The following is a 26,661-nucleotide window of genomic DNA, read 5'->3' on the forward strand; positions in this document are numbered from 1 at the left end:
AAAAGACATGCCAGCTGGAGTTAAGAAATGGCCAAATGTGAATAAATGCATTTTTTTCCCCAAATACCCTAATTAATTGAAACGAAAGATCATTAGAGCAATCAAAAGAAAGACAGATGGACGGACAGACAAATGCTGTGTCTCGTCCTGCCAAGAAGTTGTAGCTTTTACTTATGCTTGCACAAAGAATAGGTGTGACTTCGACAATGGCGCTCCGGATTGGACGTTTTTGGCTGCGTGCGTCTGCATGGAAACGCGACCTGCGCTCCACAAATAAGACAGGAAGAGAGCTTTGCTAGCAAGCCGGGATTTATTGCAGACACCTTGCTTTACGCCGGTGGTTTGGTGCACTCTGACAGGTCAGGACTCGCTAACAATTCGACAAGATATTAAGCGTGCAGCATAGAAATGAATGGCATGAGTGTGTGTCCGCTGCGTGTGTGTCTGTGCCTGCATGGGCGGTGCCTGCCCGCTACACACCATACAGAACTACGATCAACATATTGTGCACACTGTGCATGCAGGGTAAAGACCCTTGAGCGCCTTATAATCGCGTATAATGTCGGAATGAGTAACCGCGTGCATATCACCAAAGATGCTTATGATGAACTTGATGCAGCAGTGAATGGCAATTATTGCGTCTTAGATAATATCCATCCTGGTGTTGCAGCAAACGGAACTTGCTGTGGTCGCTCAAGTGAAAAAATGATGTTACCTGTGTTTGGGAGTTACCGGTAATTCAAAGGGTCATTAATTGTAAATAATGAAATAATGGCTGGGTCGATTACTTATTGTCACAACTGTTGCCGCAAAACAGATTGCTTCTATGTAATGTTTTACACCACTTGTGTCAAACTCAAGGCCCGGGGGCCAGATACGGCCCGCCATCTCATTTCATGTGGCCCGCGAAGACAAATTGTGCATCAAATCCGTGTGTCATTATTAGAATTGCAAATTGTCGTCACTTTTAAAAAATATCTTTTTTTATATATATTTGACCAGTTTTTACTCGTCTGATTTGAAAACGAGTTATTTGTCAGTTTGTTTTGTAGCTTATGTTGTATATAATATGAGGTGCTCGTACATTTATTTGGGTTGACAGTCATAATGGCCCTCCGAAAGAAACTATGACTACAATGCAGCCTGTGAAAAAAAATTGTTTGACACCCCTGTTTTATACATTAACTGATCACAGCATTATGTGTAATCTTGTGATAGCTAATATATATATATATATATTTTTTTTTTTTTTTTAAACCAAAATTTGCTTAATAAAGATAGTAATGGTCAGGGCAGGGTTCGGCAACCCAAAATGTTCAAAGAGACACATTGGCCCAAAAAAACCCCAAAAACATACCTGTCTGGAGCCGCAAAAATCTAAAAGCCTTTTATAATACAACATAGACTGTTAATACATAAGTTGTTTGCCTACTATTAAAATAATAAAAATAAAATAATGGTATCAATTTGATCATTTCTTCTTGCGGCCCATTAGAGTTCACGTACCTGCATAGCAGAGCTGTCTGTTCGATATCTGTCACGTCACACGACTCATCCATCACAGGCAATTGAGAAAAAGCCGGAGCTGAATTGATGTCATTGATTTGCTGATTGGTGATATTGTTTGTGCGGAGAAGCATGTCTTTAATTTTCTGAATGATCTCGGTTTTGTTTTTGAAGTCCCAAAATACGCACTTTATTATCTCCCGGGCTGCAACAAAACTTGCATCAGTAGAAGAGTTTGGCGATGCAATCCACTTCTTGAAACGTTTTTTTCGGTCCTCAAATTTCTCCACCAGCACTGCAATTGCACGTTTCCTCTCAGTTGCAACTGGGTGATCGGCAGCAAATTTAGCATGCTTTAGCTGAAAATGTCGCTCCAAATTCCTCTTCTTGTTATTTGACAACTTCTCATTGCAAATCAAACATGCATGCAATGCTTCAGCACTGGCAATGAAAGCAAATAGTTGAGTCCATTCTTTCTTAAAGCCTCTGTTCTCATCAGCAATCTTTTTCTTTTTGCCTTTTGAATCCATGGCCCATCACTCACACACCTGTTTGTTTTCAACACACCTGTGCTGTGTCACAGGCTATGACGCAATTTTGCTATTTGGCGTCATTCTTAAATTCTGTAATTTTAATATATTTACAACTTCATACATTTTTACAGCATAAGAATGGTTGTGTCATGATTACCATATAAAAACCAGATTTAAAACAACAACAACAACAAAAAACAACATATTTTTCCATTTTCACACATTTTTGCAAAAATTCCAGGGAGCCGCTAGGGGTGTGCTAAAGAGCCGCATGCGGCTCTGGAGCCGCGGATTGCCGACCCCTGGGTCAGGGTATTGTTCCTTAACATTGGGTACATTTACCACATTTGTATTTTTGTTTTGAAGACAACCACTGATATCATGTAGTGCATTTTTACATTTTCTGCACAAGAAATCAATCACAACCTTGACTTTTTGACACTCGCCTCTAAATCCACTATCTCCAACTGCATCTGTATTGAAGTGGCCTATAAGCTGCCACCTGAAGTGGGTCACCATGACAGCAGAGGAGAAAATCAACATCAAGGAAGCAGAAGTGGTGAAGCTCGTCCTCGACTTCCTCAGCTCCAGGAAGCTTCACATCAGCATGTTGGCATTGGAGAAGGAGAGCAGTGTCATCAACGGTCTCTACTCCGATGATATGCTCTTCCTCAGGTAGGCTATGGCAGCATCACAGACCACATTATAATTTTCAAGAAAAAAAAAAATCCATTTGCTCTTCATTGACAGGCAACTCATTCTGGATGGTCAATGGGAGGAGGTGATGCAGTTTATTCAGCCTTTAGAAGGGTTGGACAAATTTGACAAGAAAAGGTGAAATAAATACTCGAATTAATAAAAATTAATAATATAAAATGTTTTTGTCACAAGATAATATGAAGGCAAACAATATACTCTATGTTCAAAGCAAAAGAAAAGATGTGGGTCTATACAAACAGAAATAAAATTATAACCATCGAAAGATGATTTACTTCAGTGTTGAAATGTTTTTTTTTTATTTTTCAGGTTCCGCTATATCATTCTGAAGCAGAAGTTTCTTGAGGCTTTGTGTGTGAATAATGCCATGTCTGCCATTGAAGATCCTCAAAATGTACGTATTTCACATAACAAAGGTTCTTTAACATTCTCACCATTGCTAAGAAAAAAAAAATATTTGTCTAACTCAACAGCATTGTGCTCCACTAGTTCAAATGTGTTCAAATTATTATTAGTCACATGTCCAATGTTATGAATCTTTTGTCACATGTAGCTGGAGCTTACCATGCAGGATGCTGTCAGGTGCCTGCACAACCTCGAGGAGTTCTGCCCGTCGAAGGACGACTACGGCAAACTCTGCCTCCTCCTCACGCTGCCTCGACTCACCCACCATGCTGAGTTCAGGGACTGGAACCCGAGTACGGCACGCGTCCACTGCTTCGAGGAAGCCTGCGTGATGGTTGCTGAGTTTATTCCAGCTGACAGGAAGTTGAGCGAGGCGGGCTTCCGAGCGAGTGGGAACCGTCTTTTCCATCTGCTCATCAAAGGAATCCTTTATGAGTGCTGCGTTGAATTCTGCCAGGTGAGGCGACGCTTTTGCAGCTATAACATCTTTTAGTGGCTGAGTGTCTGTTGCTTATTTTTTTTTCAATACCGTCTTGAAACCATGACTTATTCTGTTGTATGAATAGCAATAGCTTTTTCAGTCGAATGGAAGAGCAGTTAATTTTTCTGCATTGATAGATGAACTAAAATGTACATTGTTTGTAATGAATAACTTAACTCAAATATCTAAACGCTTATTGCGCACCTTAATAATTTTCTCTCATTTGTATGAGCTAATCCATCTTAACGACACTTTTAACTTGCAGAGCAAAGCCACTGGAGAGGCAATAACTGAGGGTGAGGTGTTACTCGGGGTAGACTTGCTCTGCGGAAATGGTTGTGATGAAGTGGATCTATCGCTGCTGTCCTGGCTTCAAAACCTTTCTCCTGGAGCGTTTTCATGCGCCTTCCAACAGAAGACACTCAGCATCCATGTCGACCGCCTGGTCAAGCCCAGCAAGGCTGGTCATGCCGACCTCCTCACCCCTCTGATCAACCGCCTGTCCCCCTGCCCGGCCTCACCTTTCCGCCAAAGGCCGCACTCAGCCGACACGTACATGTCCAGGTCCCTGAACCCGGCTCTGGACGGACTGTCCCACGGCTTGGCTGCTCAGGACAAGAGAGGCATGGAGGGTAACATGAAATCAGCTCTCAGTCGAAGCCTGGTGGAGAGTAATGTTCATCAACTGGATGATTCCCCTGAGAAGTAAAAATCTGCTTCTTGACTTGAAATACAGAAAACACATCAATATTGAACCTAAACTGACATTAACTGGTCCGTGGCTTTTTTGTTTTGTTTGTTTCTTGACTGTAGAACGTATCCACAAGGTTTGGAAGGTCCTAAGACAACTCGCACTCCTCTGACTCCTGGTAGAGATGGTGGAACAGCATGCACAGAAAGAGTTGAGGTAACAACAAGAGCAAATGATAACAAGCAATGAGCTCTAAAACGATGCAACATTCTAGACAATGAATTTGAATCTCTATATAATCTCGTTCCTTGACAATATAAAGCTAGTCAAGTACTAGTGAACAAAGAGTCAGAAAGGTTGCAGCAATGGTGTCACAAAGGCTATGTTGTGGCCTAGTAATGGAAAAATGAAGCTTCAAAATTGCTTCATGAACCAGTTGTTGTATTTTATGACTCCTGGATGACACTGTTGGTTTAATTAAAGGGGTTTAAATACTGGCAAGTCAGTGAACTCTCAGGCCATTAGTGAACTGAGAGTGTCATCTAGGGGAGTCAAAAAATGGAACAAATGCTTCATGAAGCTTCATTTTCCAATCACTACCGTGACAACAATTGTGGCAGTGTAACTTGTGGCTACTGTAATATAACAACATATGGATATTTTTTACCTTGTTAATACTCACAAAACTTGCAGATCAGATCAAGGAATACCACAAAAAAATGGGGTCAATTATGGCATTTTTGTTAATTATTTTAGGAAGGATTTTGCAAATCTTGTTGGTGAGAACTCTACACAATAACTTCCAGTTTGGTGGTGTGTATGTGTTATAAAGGAAGTATTGCAGGTATAGTAAATCGTTTAAGCGCTCACCTTTTGGTTGCTCAGGCTGGATTGCTTCAATGAATCAAGACTGAAAAAGCAAATAAAGGTTGTCTGAGGCAATGTCTTGTCATGGGAATTATTGCAAAGAGTAACAAGCGAAAAAGAGATTTAGAATAGATTCCCCCTGAACCCGTGAACCACCTCATCTCCATAATGCCGTTGCTCATAAATCCCTCCTAACTGCCCTGCCTCAACTGTCCAGAGACACTTGTGACCCGGTGCCCCTGCCGCATGAAAGTGGTGGAGGTCATGGGAAAAGGAGGCAGATAATCTGGTTTGATTTGCTGTCGTACTCGAGATGGCTCAGTGACTCCATCATCACTCATCTTTATGCATCCTAGGTTTCAGCTAATAGAGTAACGTGTTCATATTGGATGTGGTGCGTGTGTGTGCGTGAAAAGTTGTTGAAGGGACAATAGTGTAGACTCACTATGATGAGGGCCCTGAAAACTTTTTTTATGGAATGGATGATGTGGTAGAAAGCCTTGAGAGGAAGACTTGGCAGTAGAGCTCTTAGGAGAGTTTGTCTATTACAGACAGTAAATTGATGATCTTTCATATGTGTTTGTGTCTAATATAGATTGGCACATTTGCATCCATCCAAAGTTATCCAGAAAAAACAAGCGAGCAGAAATTTCAAAATGGCAATCAAACAGCAACACCGCTTTAAAAGGTCATTTACAGACAAATTATTTCTCACAATGCCTTGGTTTGTTTTTCAGCAGCCTGACTCCACGGAGCACATTCAGGAGTACTACAGGCAGCGTCTGCGTGTGCAGCAACATCTGGAACAGAAGCAACAGCAGAGACAGCTTTACCAGCAGATGCTGCTTGAAGGGGGTGTAAAGCCACTCGACGGAGCACAAAACAACCTCACTGAAACCTTCCTCACTCGGTAAGAGATTATGTATTTTTGCAAAGTGCAATCATGAATAGAAAGCAGAAAATTAAAAAAATTACTCAATAATAAACAACCAGTGAGCGTTGCCAAAAATGTGCTTATGCTTCTCCCTAGTGGCAATATTTTGCTGCTTGGAATGGTATTCATTTAGCACTACACAAATTTTATGAAATATTTTGAGCAATTATAGAGTCACCATTACTTGTAAAATATAATAACTTTTTATTATTATTTTATTTTATTTATTATTGTTAATTATTTGTCAACCATACAAGTGAATTAATTGATTATATTCAATATGATGCTGTTGATCATAAGAATGACTCACAAATGCTATCCAAGCAACAGCTTTTTGGTGTATATTGTTAACTAATTTTTGAGACAACTGTATCTTTCTATCAATAATGTTGGATTATTTTGAAGCATGCTTTACATGGTTGGAAGGTCTTACAGTGTTTTCTGTCCAGATCGATTCAGAAACTGGAGGAGATGAATGTTGCCATTGACCACCATGGAGCTGAGGCGACCCCTCTTGGCCAGCAGTGTAATGGCGTGGTACATGAGGGCAGCACATCCAAAATCCAAGAGCCGGGGGTGGTACAAAAGGCAAAGCCTGGTAGTGTACGTAACACCCCCTCACAAGGGCCTTTGAGTCAATGGCTGCAACACGTCAGTGAGCCACCACTTCCTGCAAGGTAATAAATGGTGGTTTTGTTCCAGGATAAATTCATGTGATTTTAGTTCTAATATGGGGCCATGTGTGTGTAGGACTGTATTCATTATTCATTCATTCCTTCTGAGCACGAAGAGAAAATTAGTCTGCAAATTTAATAATAGCCATTTTTGTGTAATTGTATTTGTGCATTGTGACTCCAGTGCAGCTGAAAGCATTAGAGCCCCAGGGCAAGATGATTCCAGCAGCCATGTGACACGTTGCACAACCCAGGAGGTACCACCACCACCAACAATTAAAAATTGTTCCAGAAAAATAAATGATTTTTTTCTGGACTCCTCTTTATAGCCTGGAAAGGCCAAAACCCAATTTTTCAAAGTGAGCCAGCTTGAAGACACGCAGGCGGTACGAGCTGTGGCCTTCCATCCTTCTGGATTGTTTTATGCTGTTGGTTCCAACTCGAAAACTCTCCGAGTTTGCGCCTACCCTGACACCCTAACAACCAGGTCTGGATTGTATTAAAGCAGCATATATTGTTATACTTGTTGTTACTGAAATAATGGGTACATATCAATTAATACATTCAATTATAACTTCTTCGTATGCTGTTTTCTTCTCGGCATGTTCAGCACTCCGGATGTCATCGAGCAGCCGGTGGTGCGCTTCAGAAGGAATAAACACCACAAAGGTTCCATCTACTGTGTCGCATGGAGCTGCTGTGGACAGCTCTTGGCCACTGGCTCCAATGACAAATATGTCAAAGTTCTGCCTTTCAATGCTGACAGCTGCAATGCGACAGGTCCGTAAATATGAGTTTACAGTAACCATAAACTAGTCGATAAACATTCAAGCAAGATGAAGACTTTACTGAGGTGGTTTTATGACAACATTCAGGTCCTGATCTGGAATTCAGCATGCATGACGGAACCATCAGGGACTTGGCCTTCATGGAGGGTCCTGAGAGTGGAGGGTCCATCTTGATTAGCGCTGGAGCCGGAGACTGCAACATCTACACCACTGACTGCCAGAGAGGACAAGGCCTTCACGCGTTGAGTGGACACACTGGTATCTAACCTTGAAACATTTTGCTCTGGCTCTTAGTTAAGTACATTTCAATTACAAATACATTTTCACCAGTACATACCGTATTGGCCCGAATATAAGACGAGGTTTTTTTTTTCATGTAAATAAAACTTAAAAAGGGGGGTCATCTTACATTCGGGGTCTAGACAAAGGCTTTTTTCAAACTTGAGTCTTGAAAAAGAGGGGGTCGTCTTATAATCGGGTTCGTCTTATATTCAGGCCAATACGGTAATATATTTATGGTGTCTCCTGTGCTTTTGAACAGGCCACATTTTGACTCTATTCACATGGGGAGGATGGATGATCACTTCTGGATCCCAGGACAAGACAGTCCGGTTCTGGGACCTGCGGGTTCCAAGTTGTGTGCGTGTTGTGGGTACCACCCTGCATGGCTCAGGTAAGTCGACTGCATTCATTCAAGGTAATATGAAACTATGGCCACCGTGCATCTGACTGTGTGGTGTACATTCCATTATTTTCTGATGGCTTTATTACATGGGTGTCAAATTGAGGGCCCGAGAACCAGATATGACCCGCCACATTTTATGTGGCCCGCCAAGACAAATTGTTCATCGAGTTCGTGTGTCAATACTAAAATTACAAATTGTCAAAAAAGACATATTGCTAGCAATTATTGTTACCATTCATCTTTTTAAAAATATTTGAACAGTTTTTACTCATCTCTGATTTTAAAACTTCGCACAGGGAGTGCGGTAGTTTCAGTGGCAGTGGACCCGAGCGGCCGCCTGCTCGCCACTGGCCAGGAGGACAGCACCTGCATGCTCTATGACATCAGAGGAGGCCGCATAGTCCAGACCTACCGGCCCCACAGCAGTGATATTCGTTCAGTACGCTTCTCACCTGGAGCCCATCACCTTCTCACTGGTTCCTATGACAACAAAATCATCATCAGTGATCTGCAAGGTAGCAGCAGACGATTATGATGCTGCATTGGCATTGTTATGCTAACTTCAATCTTTTTCTTTGACCGTAGGTGACCTAACTAAAGCACTCCCTCAGACGCTGGCAGGAGAACACTGGGACAAGGTGATCCAGTGTCGATGGCATCCCAAAGACCGAACCTTCCTCTCTTCCTCTGCTGATCGGACCGTTGTACTCTGGGCTACCAATCCCTGAGAAAGTCGGTATATCCTCAGCAAAATCAGCAGCGAGCACGCAGTCGGACATTAAGAATACACCAGTGTGGGATCTCAAACAATTGCATATGTTGATATGTTTGTGTCAATGCACTAAAATGTCAGTGCAGTCAATGTTCATATGAAGATGTAGAAAACCTAACTCATATTTATTTCATGCTTGTCACATCACACTGTCGTCAAACTTTGTTTTTTGGTGCAGAAGAGAGGAGATGGCAGCAAATGGAGTTGTATATTATGTTGGTGAGTACGCTGACTTGAAATAGTTTAGTCGTGCGCTGTGCTTGTACACACAGAACTAATCAGGCGCTTGGATTTTAACTCGTGCTTTAAATCTGGAGATTGTATTTGAATTGAGTTTTGCTAGAAGACCTCCAATAGAAAACCTATAAGAAAAAAAAAAGAAACATTTAGTGCAAAATATTTTATTATACCCTGTTGGCTTACTAAACTTTATTAATGAGATACAAAGGATTGCTACTAATGCACTTAAAAGCTACAGTGAGGAATTTATTACATAGTGTGCCTTTTTAAACACTTATAAGAGATTTTGGCTTGATGTAGTAAGTGAATGATATATTTATTTTTACCATGTGCTGTATGCACCTTGACACATGTATATTTTTGTAGTATTGCTTACTGTGCACATTTTATGTCTGTCTTACTGTTATAAGGTATGAACTGACTGAATAGTAGGTAACACAATGATCACATCGCACAACATGAATAGAAGTTAGCAATTGACTTGCTGAACACATTAATTTGTTGATGTGCCACATGCATTTGGTTGCATGCAAATCAAATTCATGAATTGCACCATTAAGACTGTTGACGGACGTGTACAAGTGTGTTTGACAATGACCTGAAGAAAAGCACAATTCATCTTTCTCGTAAGATGAGGTGATGTTGAATTAAGAACTATTTTGATGAGTTTAATCACTCATCAAAAGTTGTGCTCTTTAGAAGCAAGGATGTAAAGTGTGATGCTGAATAATAGCGATGGATGAAAAGGAAAAAAGCTTCAAATTTGCCTTGGGAACCAGTTGTATTTTTTTTCAGTCCTTGAGATGGTCAACAACTGGTTTATGAAGCAAATTTGAAGCTTCATTCCATCACTAGTGACTCATATCTTCAAATATTTCTTATAAAAGAATGGTAGCCACATATTCTGTGACAACCCAGTTAATCAATTTATCACTACTTATCCCTTTTTATGTTCTTACTGGGGCCTATTCCTAGTAATGGCTGACATTTATTTATTTATTTATGTATGTATGTATGTATGTGTATGTATGTATGTATGTATGTATGTATGTATGTATGTATGTATGTATGTACATGTATGTATGTACATGTATGTATGTACATGTATGTATGTATGTACATGTATGTATGTATGCATGCATGGATGCATGGATGTATTTACTTACTTACTTATTCATTTGTTTGTTTCTTTGTTTATTTGTTTGTGTGTTTATTCATTCATTCATTTAGTATTTTTCATTCATGCACTTTAAATGAAAAGGTAGTGCTCATGAAAATATGACAAAACATACTCAACTTTGATACTATGCAGAAAGCTGTTGGTTTGACTTACAGATGTGTCAAAATGATTGTCAGCTGTTGCTTGGCTTGCACACTGTCTCAGTTGAACCATTCCAACTTCAGCTTACCTTACCTTACACTATAAATCTTTTGTGTTTGTATGTTAAAATATGTTCATCACCTTGCGCTTTTGTACACAGTGTATGTTCCACATATCTCGACATTGTGATGTTGCCTCTGTGGCTCACTGTGGGACCTTTTATTGTTCTCTCACCAACCACAGGGCCATTAGAGTTCAAAAGATTGAAATAAAACAATTTCACTGGTGATAATTGATTGGGTGTTAGCTCAACATTTCTCCAAGTCTCCACTTTGTATTGATAATATTGCATGCAAGGACTACATAGTCCTGAATAATACAAAAGTATAATTTTATCAATGAAATCACCTACATTTCAACGTTTATTTGAAAGTCTTCATTGAACCGTTTAGACCACAACTAAGCCTCATTTAGTGTACAATTATTATTATTGTAATAATTCAATAATACAATTGAAATTATTAATATTTATTAATAATGACAACAGTCAACATTTGGTACCAATAAGAGGCTATGAATGTACTGCCCAAAGGTCAGGTTCAAATGTTCAGTGATGTTAGTTAGTGATGAGCCCCCATGTTAATATATTGGGTTTTCCTGTGGGGGGGAGCTTGGCTCAGTTGGCTCACATGCCTCGCTCGATCATTCGCTCCTTTGTGATGGGGGACAATGCAAGGCAACATTTGGGGGTTTAAAAAGCATACGCACTCTGTCAACCCAACCAGACTAGAGGGACCGGACCGCTCAACCAAGCTAGAGGTATCAGAAAATCCTAGACTTTTATTAGCTTATCTTTACTGATTGGATGATATTATCTTTAAAATTCCAGAAGTCAACAATTTAAAGATCCTCAAATATCAAGGTGTGAGTGACTTGAGTGACTGAGCTACTCTGCTTCACCGTGTAGTTTATTTTTTAAGGTTTCATCTGTGCTTAAGATACGCACTTCATTTTTAATGCGGTAGACTGGTGTGTGTTAAGCATAGTTTAAAGTTTTTAGGGTTTTTTTTGTTTTTTAGATTTTGCATAGAAGAGTTCTGAAAGTGTCATCAGCTTGGGTTTGCTTGGACCCATACAGTGACTGCTGACACCTCACTTGTTCATTATTGTCAGAGTAGTGTGATTTGCACAAAGGGGAATGGGTGAACAATGGCTCAGCGCTGCCTATCGTGCACTCTCATTGTCAGTCAGCAGCTACAGGTCAAGTGTTATGCTAGCCTCAACCCATTTCACGAATCGTAGAAAACATTTTACGTTGAAAAAGCATTTGCTTTTGTTTTCTAGACAATTTATTTCTAGTGGTGGTTGCAGCAAATTCCCTGTGGTTGTTTGTTTGCACAAATTGTCACCCATCTTATTTGTGCTTCCTTTTCATCCTCTATTGTGAGTTCAGGAGGAGAGAAGCTCTGCAGACTTCTCCAAAATGTTGTACACTCTGGCCGGAGGAGGCACTCTTTGCGGCGTGGCTGCGCTTGTGCTCCTGATCGTATCCACAGCGACCGATTTCTGGATGCAGTATCGTTACTCGGGTAGCTCAGCCAACCAGGGCCTCTGGAGGTTTTGCATCAATCATAAATGTCATGCTCACACCATCACCGTAGGTAAGTTTGTAATTTGGGAGACGACGAGGCAAGCATCGCAACGTGATGATTTTGACTGACATTTTCAGATCATTGTCAGTCAATAATGTAATATAATATGTATAATTCTTCCTGTCATTCAGTATCGTTTGACATCATTCCGTAGCATTCCTCATGTTTTTATCCAGCTTCTTCACCTTCACACTCGCACTCATTCTCTAGTTAATAGTGTTTTTTTGGGGGGAAACACTAACCAAGTAAACATGTGACCCTCAGCCTTTTGGGATGCGACACGGGCCTTTATGTTACTGGCTGTGCTCAGCTGTTTCGCTGGCGTGGTGCTCGGCCTGAGTGCTTTCACCAATGGTACCAAGAACAAGAGGGTCCGCATGGGGGGCATTGCCCTGGTCTTCTCAGGTGACACACAAAAAAAATCCTTTAAATCAACATTTACATTCTATAAAATCCAGCCGTCTCAATGCAATATGACTACTTGGTGACCCTCTCAGGTTTTCTTGCTCTCTTGGCTCTCTCCATCTACACGGGAGTGACAGTCACTTTCTTTGGGAAACGCTTCTTGGACTGGCGATTTTCATGGTCCTACATCATCGGCTGGGTGGCCATCATCTTGGCTTTTGCAGCAGGTATGTATTTCTGATGGTTCTTCTTAGTGTGCGTGGTGATGGAATTCAGACATCACTGTGGATTATTAAAAGTTTTTTTTTAACAATTTTATATGTACTTTTTAAATAAATGTCATACTGCTCTTATATTTATTCATTCAACATTAAAATATGTAACTGATTATTGACCATCATCACAACTTCTAATGATATAATTGTCATAAAACATCCATCTCATCCACTCCAGGTGTATTTCAACTCTGTGCTTACCAGCGAACAACTGCAGAACCTTCACCATCAAATGTTCCTGACAGTTGAACCACAGCATCTTGTCTGTAGTTAGAATAAATATCATTCCCATCCCTTGTGTGTCTTCTCTGCTCTATAAAAATAAAGTTTTGCAGGCCTCATACGGTAAGGCAATTGTAAAGAATAAGAAAAAAAACCTCAACTTTCCCTTTACACTAACATCAAAGGACCTAAACTTGTCACAGATCGGAATGGAGCAAGGCGACCAAATGCAGCTTGGACCAGGGTTTATTGGTGGAAAAGGTAGTTGGAAGGGAGGATGAGGGGACAAACCAACAGAACCGGCAAACTAACATAACTTCCTAACAAAACCAACAACAGGACTGACCGACAGACTGGATAACAGAAACGGAACTGACCGACAAAGACATGAGACAAAAAGACATCGACGATCCGACAGGACTTAAATACGAGACAGGTAACGAGAGGTAGGTGACTGTGATTAGTACATTGTGAGTTGACACAGGAAGGGAGGGTCGAGTACACAGACGGACAGAAACCATGACAACCTACATATAAAATAACCGGGGACGAGTAGTGACAAAACTATCTATATTAAGATTTTATAAGCTTTGACTATTTTGTAGCATGTGGCGCATTTTCAGAAAATATACAATTGCTTATCGAAATGATTAGCACGTATTAGAGGCGGTACCTTCACTTAATTAATGCCGTTTGTAACATTGCAATGCATGTCGTAAAACGGGTGTCAAACTCATTATTTTCGCGGGCCGCAATGTAGTCATAGCTTCTTTCGGAGGGCCATTATGACCCAAATAAATGTATGAGCGCCTCATTATATACAGTATTATATACAGTAAAAGCTACAAAACAAACTGACAAATAACTTTTTTTCAAATCAGACGAGTAAAAATGGGTCAAATATTTAAAAAGAAAATATTAAAAGTGAAGACAATTTGCAATTCTAGTAATGACACACGAATTTGATGCACAATTTGTCTTCGCGGGACACATAAAATGATGTGGTGGGCCATACCTGGCCCCTGGGCCTTGAGTTTGATACCTGTGTCGTAAAACAAAGAGCCTTGTAAAAGCAGTAGCAGTGAATAAGTTTCTCCACGAGATGGCAAGCTTATGCCTTGCAACTGTACCACAGTACAGTACAATATGTGCAATACATAACTTTTTTCTGCTCATTGGATAAACTTTCTAAGGTGGATCACGTTAATTTAAATATTGTTTGTGAATTGTAAAAACTGCATCTTTTCTGACGTCTGTGAAAAGGTGGGGCACTCTTACATTGTTGTTTTTTTGCTAAAGGGAGAAAAAGAAAACAAGTCTTGAGGGGAAACAAAATTAGACAACAGTTCTTCGCAACATTTGATTTATTTTCAACAATAGCAAAGTCATCTCACAGAGACTACTTTGAATTACACAGAATGCAAATAAATATATAGAGAGAGCCATAGTATAATTAAGGATTTTAACAATTGGTACAAAATGTACACTTCGAATAGTGCAAAACCACACAAACTCTGCCCTCATCAGGATTTTTGCTTGAGGACCGTGGATGTGTGCGTGTGCTACCCCCTGGTGGGAAACTGACAGTACTGCGTGTGTCTAATGCAGCAGACGTGATGCAGTGTATCTGCTCCTTGCTGTGGAAAGGAGCACCTCCACAACAAAGTGTGAGCTGTAGCGTGGATATATCCATCATCAGGCAGGTGGGAGAGGCTCTTACATAGAAATAATCAAGTCAAGCAATAAAGTCAAATTACTAAAGTGGCGAGCTCTCTCTCAAAGGGTCTGTGGAGAAGCACCCAAGTCAAGACGTAGATCCCAGTGACACGCACTAGACTTTGAAATGACAAAGGAATATCTACCTGGTGGGTCATGCCCACTAGCCCTGAGTGAATACACTTTAAAACAAACAAAAGAACTTAGCACCGCCAGACAAACACCTGAAAAGACAACTTTTCGCCATTTCTACTCAATCCAGTGTCTTGGATTGTGACAGGCACAACGCATTTGGTAAAGTGCACTCGCTCCTTTCAACTTACATATTTTCTTTCTTTCACACACATTTTCTTTGATTTTAAAAACAGCACATCGGAATAAAAGACATTTTGCCATGCATAATACTCATTTGTTATGGTTTGAAATTTTGTGGCGCTATTCTTTGTGTTACCATTGAAATTTGGACCTTATCAACAATTGCGGTTTTGAGTTGTCCTGCACTTAGGGAAGGGACAACTTGTAGTCAGTCAGTTCCCCTACATGTAGACCCCCAATAACCATTAGCAATACATGATTGGTGTATATCTAAAAATAAATCAAAACGAAATTTAACTCAAAATGTTGAAATGCTACTCTGTCCAAAAACTTCTGCTGACAACACATTCAAACATGTTGTCCGACTTTCCCGACAACCTCCGAGCATTGATCAATAAACTTCTGAAATCACGTCAAAGAAGAGGAAGAGACTGAGAAACAGAAGAAACACGAGAGGAGACTACTGTGGGCTGATTATCATCATCATCATCTCAGCCCACAGCAGGTTCGGAGGAGAAGACATTCAAAAGAGAGGTACCCACATTTACAATAAGACAGACACGTTCCTCCAAAGACCGGAGGAAAGGCGAACGCCATGGGGAGAGACGCGCACATCTTTGGCTAGCGGCAGCGCGACGTCTGCGGTGCCGAGGTGCGCACAACAGCTGGCTAATGCTGACAGGTATAGATAGCCCTGTTCAGTCTGAAGGAGTGCAAGAAGAGGTGGAACAGTCGCTCGCACGTCCTCCAAGCTTTGGTCCACACAGCAAGACACGCTGCAACCAGGCAGGATGTACATGCGTTTTGGCTCGGTTCTGTGTGACTTAAGTGGTGGCATCTTTTTGTGTTTGTTTTAAACTACTGCAAGCTTAGCCCTTTAAGTTAAAAAGTTGTCTCAGAAATTGCACAGTTTGGCCAACTTTCTCTTGACGTGACGTGTCTTGGGTGCACATTCCGAGCACGTGAAGAGAGGAAGCGATCCTCCAAGTCACAAGTCAGTCATTCGACCTCTCCTTCTGTCGCTGAGTGTTATGTGTCTTGGCGGTACCTAAAGAAAACGGAGTGAGTGAGTGAGGCACACCAAGATGTAAGCGAACAAGCATGTCAAGCATGAGTGTAGGGCAGAAGAATGTTTAGAATTCCCCGTTACTTTATGTCATTGTGAACTTGCCTTGCAGGTAGGAAACCACCCACTCATTTCACTTGGCTCGTAATAACTTTTTTCTCCCCCATTGAGGAGCAATTTGGCTAATGAGGAGAAACTTTCTAATTTTGAGGAGCATTTCTTTGCTGATTATTAGCAGGGACCTGAAGCAATAAAACTATGACAAGATAACATGAGAATTAAATACAAGGCTGAAGCTAACAAATATTTTACTGGTTGACTTTCCTAATTAAAATGCTCACACATGAGATAAACTTGCCACATAAACATCTCTTAGCCGCAATGCGTTTATCCGAGACGCAATGCGAATTTTGACTTTCAAAATGCAATTGGAATCTGCTCATTATGCCGAGCCCAGCATCAAATTTACATTTCGAGAGCATTTTATATTTTAATGTGATGCCCAAGCTGTATTGTTAACCATTATTCAATTCATTTCATTCGTGCTTGGCATGGACAACGACTTACCCGCTCTGTAGGGTGAACTCTGGCAATGCACCAAGTGACGTCAGCTGTTCCTCAAGGGCCACAATACGCAAGCCAATGTAGCCCGAAGACAGCAACAGCACCACCACCCTGAGGAGCAGAGACAAGTTGAAACAAACACTCACACCCATCGATGTGGGCATAATAATAACTTGAAATGTTGTGAGGAAAACACAACGTTTGATCAACCGTTTGTAGTGCCATAAGACTATACAAACATAAGAGCTTCGACGAATAGTTACTAAGATGAAAACCTTTTGCAGGAGTGTGAAGCAGATTTAGTTTATCGCAAGAAGACAGCATTGACGCAAGGACTGAAGACAAAGCGACTTACAGTATCAAGTAGATAAAGAGCAGCGTGTTGAGGGTGCTGGCCTCTCTCTGAACCAGCAGAGACTTGGCCTTCTCCGGCACATTCCAAACCCACCAGCCACCTGCAGCTGCGGGGGGAAGCAGACATACAAGGACGGCATTAATGTCAATGTCACGTTGGCAGGCAGCATCTAAATTTGGCTTTCCGGTATCATTTATTTAACAGCGTTCAAAAGCAGGACGCATAAAGCGGTGCACTCGAAAACACTGCGTTTTAACAGTCCAATAGTTAACCAAGCATATTGTGGGATTTTTTTTTTTTTTTTTGATACCTGAAACAGGCAGATTGTCCTCTGAAGATGAGCTGTTACTCTGTGGCTCATGCAGGCTTTTGAAAGAGGATTCTTTTTCACTGGGTAGTGCAGACTCTGCAGACAAAGAGAAAGAGACATCAATGACTTGGTTCACACTACCTGCCCAAATTGATCAGGTAGATTGCTTGTTCTCCTACTTTTTCACGCTTCTTTGTCAAGTCTCGTAATTTGATTTGAGGCTTAACTATGGTTGCCTCAGCTATGTCCCTTTCACTTGTCAAGTCTAGTAATTTGATTTGAGGCTAAACTATGGTTGACTCAGCTATGTCCCTTTCACTTAGTCCAACAAGGAAGAGTAGTTTTTTGCTACTTGCTAAATGCTTAACAGCCAAGTGCCCAAATTGACAAATTTAATCTATTTGCTTATTTTACTAGAAACATTTTTACAGAATTATCCAGCACTAAATCAAAAGTCAACAATTGTGTGATAAGTGTGGATTGAATAAATCTTAAAGAATAACTAAGCATTATTTTTAATTGACATGGTGAACTAACAAATTATAGATGTGTGTTTTTGCCAAAGTATTTTTATTCAATGTGAATAGAAAAATATTATCCAAAGTGTTAACCTCTCACCTTTGTTTGTGCTGTCCAGAGGTTGGTCCTGTAACGACTGTGACTCAGACCCGTTGAGGTCAAAGCTGCCATCCAGACTGGACTGGCTGGAGTTCTGTCATGATGGGACACAAGAGACAATAATGAGTTTATCCAGCAGCACACAGCTGCTGACATGATATTTTTGTGCATGACGGAGAAGACATGACTGAATTAAAATCATCTCCAGTGGTTTCAATACACACCCAGCAGCAGGAGGAAGCAAAAACAACAGTATGACTTGCTTACCACCAGTTTGTTCTTGTCATAGTTGTGCTCTGCAGAAGAGATGACTGGACTACTGTTGGCACTGCGGTCCTGTAAACGGAACACATGCTTATGATGAAGGCACTGCACGTCTGTTACACTGCCCTCTTTCTTTTCTTTCTAAATTGTATCTTGCATCACACTGCGTTATTTATCTACAGTTTGATTAACTTGCAAGCGTACTGGCGTCCTTGACCACTCACCTCAACTTGAGGACAGACGGAGCGCAGCAGCTGATAACAAGCTTCTCGGTTCCGTAACGAGACAAACAGGAACTGAAAGACATCAGGGAACAGGACAGACAGAACATGAGCTACTGGCAGACGTGATAACAAGCTCCGTTGGTCTGAGGAGAACTCACCTTTTCTCCATCTGTGGTTCGGACTGACAAGGCATTTGGTACAAGCAAAGCAGTGTTCTGCTTTTTGACAATATGAATGCAGGAGACGGGGATCACTACCTGCAATGGTGTCAACGGGAAAGTCAGATTAAAGAACAACAAAAATACAAATCTGTCCCGAAAGGTTTAGGTAGGCTATTGCAACTTTGATTTTGCAACCGGCTGCCTGCTTACCTTGGTGTCCTTGAGCAGAACAGAGGAATGGAAACAGGCATGGCTGTTAGTAATGTACAGTCGACCATGGTAGGGCACTTCTTTTTGCAGGGCACAGATGTATGCTGGGGAAAAAAAGTGGTACATTTCAGCATTCTAATACAGAGCCGAGTCAAGGTCTTCTCTTGATTCACGTTTACGTACCATGTAATAAGTCTTCATTTTCTGGAATGTCTGGAAACAACTTGTGGAATGTTGCATTGTGCTTTATGAAACTCTACAAGACAGAAGAAAAACTGATCAGTCATTTTGTAAAGTAAAGGGCGACCATAGAGTATTTTTCGACCCATGCAACATTTAAACATCAGCCCAACCTATAAACTCAAGTTATCTATTGCCATCTCTAAAATTACAGAGAGACCAGTGTTTATAACTACACACTGCAAGTTTAATGAGTTCCATAGACTGCAGTAAATGAATTCTGCAAGAAATGTTTTGCAGTTTATTTAAGGTGATCACAGAGTGAATTGTAGGTTTCAGCTTGTGCGGCATTCCAAGTGTGACTGTTGTGTTTGCACATGCCTCCCAACAACAGAGAGGCACAGCGCCTCCTAACATTACAACAGCATACTTCAAAAAAGGTGAGGTGGACTTACGCTTTGTGTGCCGCTGGCCTTAGTCCTTTCGAAGCCTCTGCACTCAACGTCCAAAGTTTGCGACCTAAAAATACAGTATAGTTGTTTATAAACCAGAAATGTACTCAGTTAGCAGCAACACTATTTGACATTCTTGAATGATGTTCTCATGATTATGTAGACAACCTCATTATGTATGATATCATGAGGGTAACACACACACACACACACACACACACACACACACACACACACACACACACACACACACACACAAAAACACACATTTAAATCATGTGAGCCTGAACAGCGCAATTATGTGTGTCACAACCTGACCCAACTGCTTCAAGTCTTGTGATACATGTTCAAGTTATTGTGACGCCATATCAAGCCACCCACAGCACATTCTGCGTGTGATTTAAGGCATTCTACTTTCTCCAAAAAAAATATATTGATGCAGCTCTGACTGAAATTCTTACCTGATGGATAACTGTCTGCTGAGGGTTTTGTGTTGCTCCTGGAGCTCCAGCTGAGCGGTCTCCAGACTCAACGCCTTCTTGGCCTCTACTTTTTTGATGCCGTCTTTGCTCAAGGTGCTCCTGCTCTTCTTAACTTTGGCTGGCACTCCGCCACCACCGCTCTCTACAGGGTAGCTGCTGGATATAGAAAAAGACAAATTTGATATGAGAATCCATTTGATATGCACGCAGAGGATGGAACCAACACATTTTTCATGATCTTTTTTGTACAGTAAATAAATCACCCATTAACAGAATCTACAATCTCTTGTGGTCTCAACCATTATTTCACAACCATTGTTGTTACTTTCCTCTTGTGAGACGTCATTCTATTGCATCAAGTTAATGCGGTGTTTATTGTGAAAGGTAAAGTGTAAAATCTTTGCAAAATTTCACCTGCGGAAATAGGCTGCGCAAATGGTGATTATGACGGCACAGTTGTTTTTGGGGAAAGTACAGGTGAGAACTGAGCTGACTCAGGAGATCAGAAAGGCTCTCCAAAAACTACAAGTGTAATTCTGTATTCTATCCTTAAAGCGGGAATGCAGAAAACCAACACCTGTGTTTAAAATTAAATTTCACACAAGTCCTTTTTTGGGCTAGCCTCGGGGAACAAAATGACAACTGACTGACATGTAGAAGTCTTTGCAATGCTAAAATAGAGTCCTAATTAAAATCAACAAATGGTACACAATTATTAGGTGAGAAGGGGGGGAAAAAAAAACATCCACCTTACCTGGAAAACTTAGTCCTTTTTGATGAACGAAAACTCATATACCTGCTGACAGTTGGCATTTCCCTTACTTGCGGGTGGGAAAAAAAAAAGGCTCAAATCTATCCTAAAATATATCTGGCTTCAAAGAAAAGCTAGATTTTCACTCGATTTAATTGTAATCCTTGCGGCGGGGTAGAAACAGTCTTCATTGTGCTATGTTTTGTATGAATGCCCTGAAAGAGGAAGCCACTACCGTATGTGCTTGTGGTGGTGTGACACTCCGTAAGAGTGACGTCAAATCTAACCACTCCCCCCTGAAGCCAAACAAGCCTGAAATAAAGCAGCAGAGCACACATACCCGCCGAGCACAAAGTGCACTTATACAAATGGACACACAAACTACTTTTGAACTTTTCACTTACAAATGTCAATATCAATATGTTGTTCTTCTTGTGAACAAGTAAAAGCAGATGCAAACAAAAATAAACTGCTCAAACTGGCCAGTCAAGTTATAATTAACGAGGAGTGGTGCCACGTGATTATATTACATTTGAAGACTAGCATTCGGACAATCCTACAAAAGGAGCCAGCACGCAAATTATAATACAATTAAAATGAATAATTGCCCACCACTTGGTGTTTTCCAGGTGAGAATGTGCTCTGCCAAGCATCACATTCCGCATCTGGAGCAAAGTTCAGGCGGTAAAGGGAAGATGAGCAATGGAGCCTTAGTGGGAGGCAGACTATGTCATTATGCATTAACCATTCGAGTAAAAGCTGGGTGTGGTGAGCTAATTCTAGTTCTATCTTAAAGACGTGTCTATGACATGTTTCAGCAGCTGACAGAACCTCTCAATGTTGTGATGAGCAGAAAAGAAACAAGGTGGATACCCCGCCGCCTATCACCTGGTCCGCAGACAAACATACAGACCGCAGACAAACATACAGACATTATTGTCTGCTCCATTTCCTCTTGACACGAGGTTGAACTAAAATGGCCAATAGAGACGGTATTCAAAGACCATCATCACGGGTTTGGAAAGGGGAGGATGTTAACTGGACCCACAAAAAAAAAAAAAAAGTTTTTGCATCGCACTCTCTGCCACCTCCTGACTTCATTCATTACATTGAATTAGCAAAGAGCATTTGGTTTGCAAATATGCAAATCACATACAGATGAACAATTTACATGACAAGAAACTAAGAAATGTGAGAGTGTCATTTACCCCCGATAAGGAAAAATAAACATTCATTTTCCACAAGACTACAAAAATGGTACAACTAAACTCATTTGAGTTTAGTTTGTCAGACTACAGACCACAAAAAAATTTCATTTGCACGTGTGCGGAAGTTTTACTTGAGGAGAACCACATTCTACACTTTACAATTGATCCGTTGAGCTCACTGATATACTGCTAAACATCAAATGGAAATCTTTTTTGAAGCTTTAACAACTGCAGCCCAACAGTAGTAGTCAAACGAAATAAAACACGTCCCCAGGCATGCTTTCAAAAACATTAACCACCCACCACGTCAAGATTCACATAGAGATAGGGACTTGGTGATTTTCCAGTCTTACCTTTCTAAAACCTCAGCACCACCATTACGAGTAACACGTCTCCGTATCGTCGCTTCGCTTCTATCCATGTCTGCAACACTAGGGAGACCTTTTGCACTTAGACACATCGACTGATTAATGCAATGGGAGTAAAGGTCTTTTCCTTTTTTTCTTCCTTCCTCCTTCTGTAGCAACACCCAAGAACTAAAACAAGCAAAGAAGCTGAAATGCAAAGTAGAAAAAAACAAAAGAGGTGGTTGGGGTTCAGGCCGAAAAACACAATGAGCATCGTCTTTGCTAGTGGTAAGAGACTGTGTTGTTATGGTAATGAGGTTATAGCAGTAGGTGGTAAATGATGGGGGGGGGGGGGGGGGGTGTTAACAAACCTTTATGTACATAAATAAAGTGCGAGATTACCATCTTCTGGAGAAAAACGTTTTGTCTTGCTTAAAAGTCGTTGTTACAGCTTGATTCCTAGAATAATGTTTCGTGCCAATTAAATTCAAGCTAAATGTTATTGCATACACGGTAGGTTTTAAGGCCAACATTTTAAGATGCGGGTATTTTTGACTGCAATGTATTTTGTTATGCTAAACAGAACTTTGGTGCAGTATATTTAAATGACATTTAAGGTGTATACACTTTGATGAAAAATTACAGTAGAGGTTCCCAAAATTGTCAACACCCAAATAAAATTGCATAAGAGTAAAGTAGAGCAAAACCATAAAGTACCCACTTTTGGTTTCAACTCTGTGATTACGCCACTTCCACATAACGGGCGACTATAACAAACTATGAAAATTAAAGGCAACTAAAATATTATTCTGGGTTATAGCGACCAGGATCAATGTTGAATTTACAGGCGTCCAGTGTTGATACACAATTTGGGCTTTCTGCACATGCACATTGGTTCAACGTACTCTGTAAATATAAAATACATTTAGCATTAGATCAGAAATGGGCACTTGGACATGCCAGCCAGCCTAAGTGTTTGAGCTTTAACAGAGCAGACAGGAAGGGCAGGGAAGTCAGCTACTTGCTAAGGCCCCCCCCAAAAAAAAATGCATTTAGTGGCAGCCTGCCAGCCTGTAGAATGCAGTGTGTGTTGGTGTGCACGTTTGCGTCCGTGTGCATGCATTACCGGCAGTCAATGTGTGTGTTTGTGAGAAAGTCATGCGGCCCGGTGCACGCAGTGCCTCACATCATTTCCTGTATGTGGACTGGCAATGCAGACAGAGGCGATCATTCTTCAAATCTTCCCAGTGAGTGCACACATGAGCAAAAAGGTATGCCAGGGCTATTCAATTATGAATTCAAATCAAGAAATGTAGACACACGGTGTCAAACACATGATGGTGTTCTCTGTATATTGTTTTTTTTAATGCTGAAAGTCAGCCAACCACTTTTTCAAGAACAAAGGAGTGGTCATTAGCCCTGCCTTGACAGAGGCAACACATGACTTCAGCTATGACCAGCTGATTTGTGGGAAACTCAAACAATCCTGCTAACTTGATCCAACCTTCTTCACAAGCCTGGAGCACATCCCTCGATTGAAGTTCGGCACTGACCGCAGGAATCAAGCATGCCGTTTTTTCATCCCCTTTTGTTCCATTTAGAAGCCACCATGAAATCTGAACGGCAATATTATTATTACAAGAGAATCAAACTCTTTCACTCTGCCTGCATAACACCACGTAGCACCTGTGGCACAACTCATGAGATCTAGACCAATTTCTTAGAAAACAAGCCCACTGATACGTAACTCCCCCCATGAAGTTTCTGTAGAGGATCACTGTGCATATGCACTTATCAACGTGACATGTGACTGCAAGACTTAACCAGGTGATTTATAAATGTCTTTTTGGTCTGCCAAGAATATAGAGGAATAAATAGTGACGCCAATCGGACCCACATATAGCGAGATGGATGACGTCATGATTGCTCAGCATGAGGGGACAGCAGAGCAGACCCATTTGGTCAGTATGGTCGTTACTTACTGAAACAGTCACTGACGTAGTTCCTTTATGGTCACACAGCAATAAATTTCATTTAAACATGACAAAACGGTCATTTGACTACTTGCACGTATTTTACCATCGTCACTTTCTACGTTTACAACAACTGCCGTGGGGTCAAGGGTAACGAATTAAAGACTGTGCACACACACTTTGCAGAAATAATCCAGTTTTGCATGTGTAGGTAAAAAATAAAAATAAAAAATCGTGTTAGCATCTGAAATGCGCAACTTGTGACACGTATGACCCTTCATTTAAAGGTCTTAGCATCTTCAGACCACAGGTTGGCTAGCTAGCATAGCAGCAGTATTTGTATCTACGACTCTTCCACGTTGCAAATCTATGGCAATTCAAATTATCGATCCCCATTCTATCAGACTCCTTCTTTGAAACAGGGAGATTTACAGGCATCAATGAAATGACAATCAATGGTAGTATCTGTTCTATGGGTGATGCTCACCGGCTGTAGCTAGCATTCGTTCTGCTTACCTCTCTTTCATGTAGTGCTTGATTCTGACAATGGCCTTCTCGTCGATCTTCCGAATGAAGGTTTTCAAGCGTTCTCTCTTGTTTTCGAGCATTCTTCACCCGCTGCCAGTGGTGGTCAGTTCGTGAGGAAACGGAGGCTCACAGCTCTTGTTTAGGATTCTGCCTTGAGCCCCCCCACCCTTGACTCATCCACTGCTGCTGATTAGGATAATGCCCTTAAATCGGACCAAGTCCACGAACCAATGAGCATTGAGAGAGGCTGCTTAAAAACGGTCATGTCAGACCAACCATCCAATCAGATTGGACTAGTGGGTTTAGACAGACCGCCCATCACCTAATATGGAGAATGGGCGTCCTCATTCATTAACATCTGGAACGCGCTGTATTATTATAGAAAGTCAAGGACCCGTGTAATCAATAATTTACTCAAGGCGTCAACTTTTCACGTGTATACACCAGCACGTGAATAGGGAACTGTTAGATGGAACCTGTAATAAACTGTTAATATTTTCTTCGTCTGTTTTTTGGCACTCGATCATTTTCAGATCCCACCACGTAAAAAAAAATTATTCTGATCAACAGTATTGGACTGAACTATTTCTAATATTTACTTTTTCAAATGTAGCTAAATAGAGTAGATCAAATATTAAGACACCAGTCAGTCTAACATTGAGTATCGAAACACAGCACAAAAAGTAAGGAAATGTGTTGGTGGTTGATTATTTTTTTGTTGTCACAATATCTTTATTGAAATTAAGCATATGCTATTGGACAGCTTTTTTATGAAATTATCACCCAATTTAGTTAGATGTGGGATGACAAATTTGTCACGTGTATACACCAGCACGCGAATAGGGAACTGTTAGATGGAACCTGCAATAAACTGTTAATATTTTCTTCGTCTGTTTTCTGGCACTCGATCATTTTCAGATCCCACCACGTAAAAAAAATATATATATATTCTGATCAACAGTATTGGACTAAACTATTTCTAATATTTACTTTTTCAAATGTAGCTAAATAGAGTAGATCAAATATTAAGACACCAGTCAGTCTAACATTGAGTATCAAAACACAGCACAAAAAGTAAGGAAATGTGTTGGTGGTTGATTATTTTTTTGTTGTCACAATATCTTTATTGAAATTAAGCATATGCCATTGGAAAGCTTTTTTATGAAATTATCACCCAATTTAGTTAGATGTGGGATGACAAATTTGCCAAATGTTCTCTGCTAATGTAAACAGCTTACTTTGCTGTTGTCCTTTACTCTTCTTCTACTGGATGAAGATTCAATGAAACAAGACATTTTGGCAGTTTAAATTTAACAATTTATTTATTTACTGTAACAAGCTACTGAGGTTATTGCTCAGTAGCATGTGGAAGAACCATAGCCACAAAAATCACGAGACGTCAACAATTTGTGGACTAACACTTTGTTCAAAACTTGGCAAATGTGCCGTTTGCAGTGGCATCTGGTAGTTTTTAGTTACTGGTACGTCAACAAAATTGTATCATGCTAGCTTTAGGGCATTTCAAATAGTTGGAAATTCTTTCTATAATTTTATTACATTACCTTGACAATAAATACTGCATTGACAGATAACATGTATAAGCTCTCTAAAGCCCAAATGATGCAATTAAAGAAACAACAAATCAGCAGCACCATTGAATGCATTCATAACTTTTTAATACTTTTTTTGCCTGGCTTCAAGCTTTATGGAGACTCATTTATTTGTTCTTGCACAGATGCATTCACTTTTAAATCAAAACCAATTTTCCT

At 40.6% G+C, this 26,661-nt stretch overlaps 3 protein-coding genes across 11 annotated transcripts; 2 read left to right on the top strand and 1 right to left on the bottom strand.

The window, feature by feature from the left end:
• Positions 1-198: 198 nt before the first annotated feature.
• Positions 199-10,193, top strand: LOC125972414 (WD repeat-containing protein 47). 3 transcript variants are annotated; one of them, XM_049726079.1, is made up of 16 exons: positions 199-359; positions 2,524-2,714; positions 2,790-2,873; positions 3,066-3,150; positions 3,310-3,618; positions 3,908-4,347; positions 4,456-4,549; positions 5,938-6,110; positions 6,584-6,811; positions 6,993-7,065; positions 7,138-7,295; positions 7,419-7,588; positions 7,684-7,854; positions 8,138-8,269; positions 8,578-8,796; positions 8,867-10,193. In XM_049726079.1, the coding sequence occupies exons 2-16, from the start codon at positions 2,557-2,559 to the stop codon at positions 9,007-9,009; spliced, it is 2,637 nt and encodes an 878-aa protein (XP_049582036.1). In that variant the 5' UTR covers positions 199-359; positions 2,524-2,556; the 3' UTR covers positions 9,010-10,193. The 3 variants fall into 3 exon arrangements, with proteins under 3 accessions (XP_049582036.1, XP_049582053.1, XP_049582044.1); XM_049726096.2 differs by having other exon boundaries at positions 5,941-6,110; XM_049726087.2 differs by lacking the exon at positions 199-359 and having other exon boundaries at positions 1,758-2,714.
• A 1,121-nt stretch (positions 10,194-11,314) lies between these two features.
• lim2.2 (lens intrinsic membrane protein 2.2) lies at positions 11,315-13,240 on the top strand. Of its 2 annotated transcripts, none has more exons than XM_049723702.1 (5): positions 11,315-11,433; positions 12,068-12,275; positions 12,531-12,671; positions 12,764-12,898; positions 13,125-13,240. In XM_049723702.1, exons 1-5 carry the CDS (start codon positions 11,344-11,346, stop codon positions 13,193-13,195), a joined length of 645 nt encoding a protein of 214 aa, XP_049579659.1. In that variant the 5' UTR covers positions 11,315-11,343; the 3' UTR covers positions 13,196-13,240. The 2 variants fall into 2 exon arrangements, with proteins under 2 accessions (XP_049579659.1, XP_049579669.1); XM_049723712.2 differs by lacking the exon at positions 11,315-11,433 and adding an exon at positions 11,512-11,536.
• Positions 13,241-14,514: 1,274 nt separating this feature from the next.
• Positions 14,515-25,134, bottom strand: si:zfos-943e10.1 (GRAM domain-containing protein 2B). Of its 6 annotated transcripts, none has more exons than XM_049723649.1 (14): positions 24,881-25,134; positions 22,398-22,598; positions 20,065-20,238; positions 19,607-19,670; positions 19,155-19,227; positions 18,972-19,075; positions 18,759-18,857; positions 18,601-18,672; positions 18,380-18,448; positions 18,113-18,206; positions 17,495-17,590; positions 17,185-17,290; positions 16,833-16,940; positions 14,515-16,247 (listed from the first exon to the last, which is right to left on the bottom strand). In XM_049723649.1, the coding sequence occupies exons 1-14, from the start codon at positions 24,970-24,972 to the stop codon at positions 16,229-16,231; spliced, it is 1,371 nt and encodes a 456-aa protein (XP_049579606.1). In that variant the 5' UTR covers positions 24,973-25,134; the 3' UTR covers positions 14,515-16,228. The 6 variants fall into 6 exon arrangements, with proteins under 6 accessions (XP_049579606.1, XP_049579598.1, XP_049579622.1 ...); XM_049723641.1 differs by having other exon boundaries at positions 20,065-20,241; XM_049723665.2 differs by lacking the exon at positions 22,398-22,598 and having other exon boundaries at positions 24,881-25,133.
• Between the last annotated feature and the right edge of the window lie 1,527 nt (positions 25,135-26,661).

This window comes from Syngnathus scovelli, chromosome 10, assembly GCF_024217435.2.
Source record: "Syngnathus scovelli strain Florida chromosome 10, RoL_Ssco_1.2, whole genome shotgun sequence".
In the NCBI taxonomy this organism is placed as follows: Eukaryota; Metazoa; Chordata; class Actinopteri; order Syngnathiformes; family Syngnathidae; genus Syngnathus; species Syngnathus scovelli.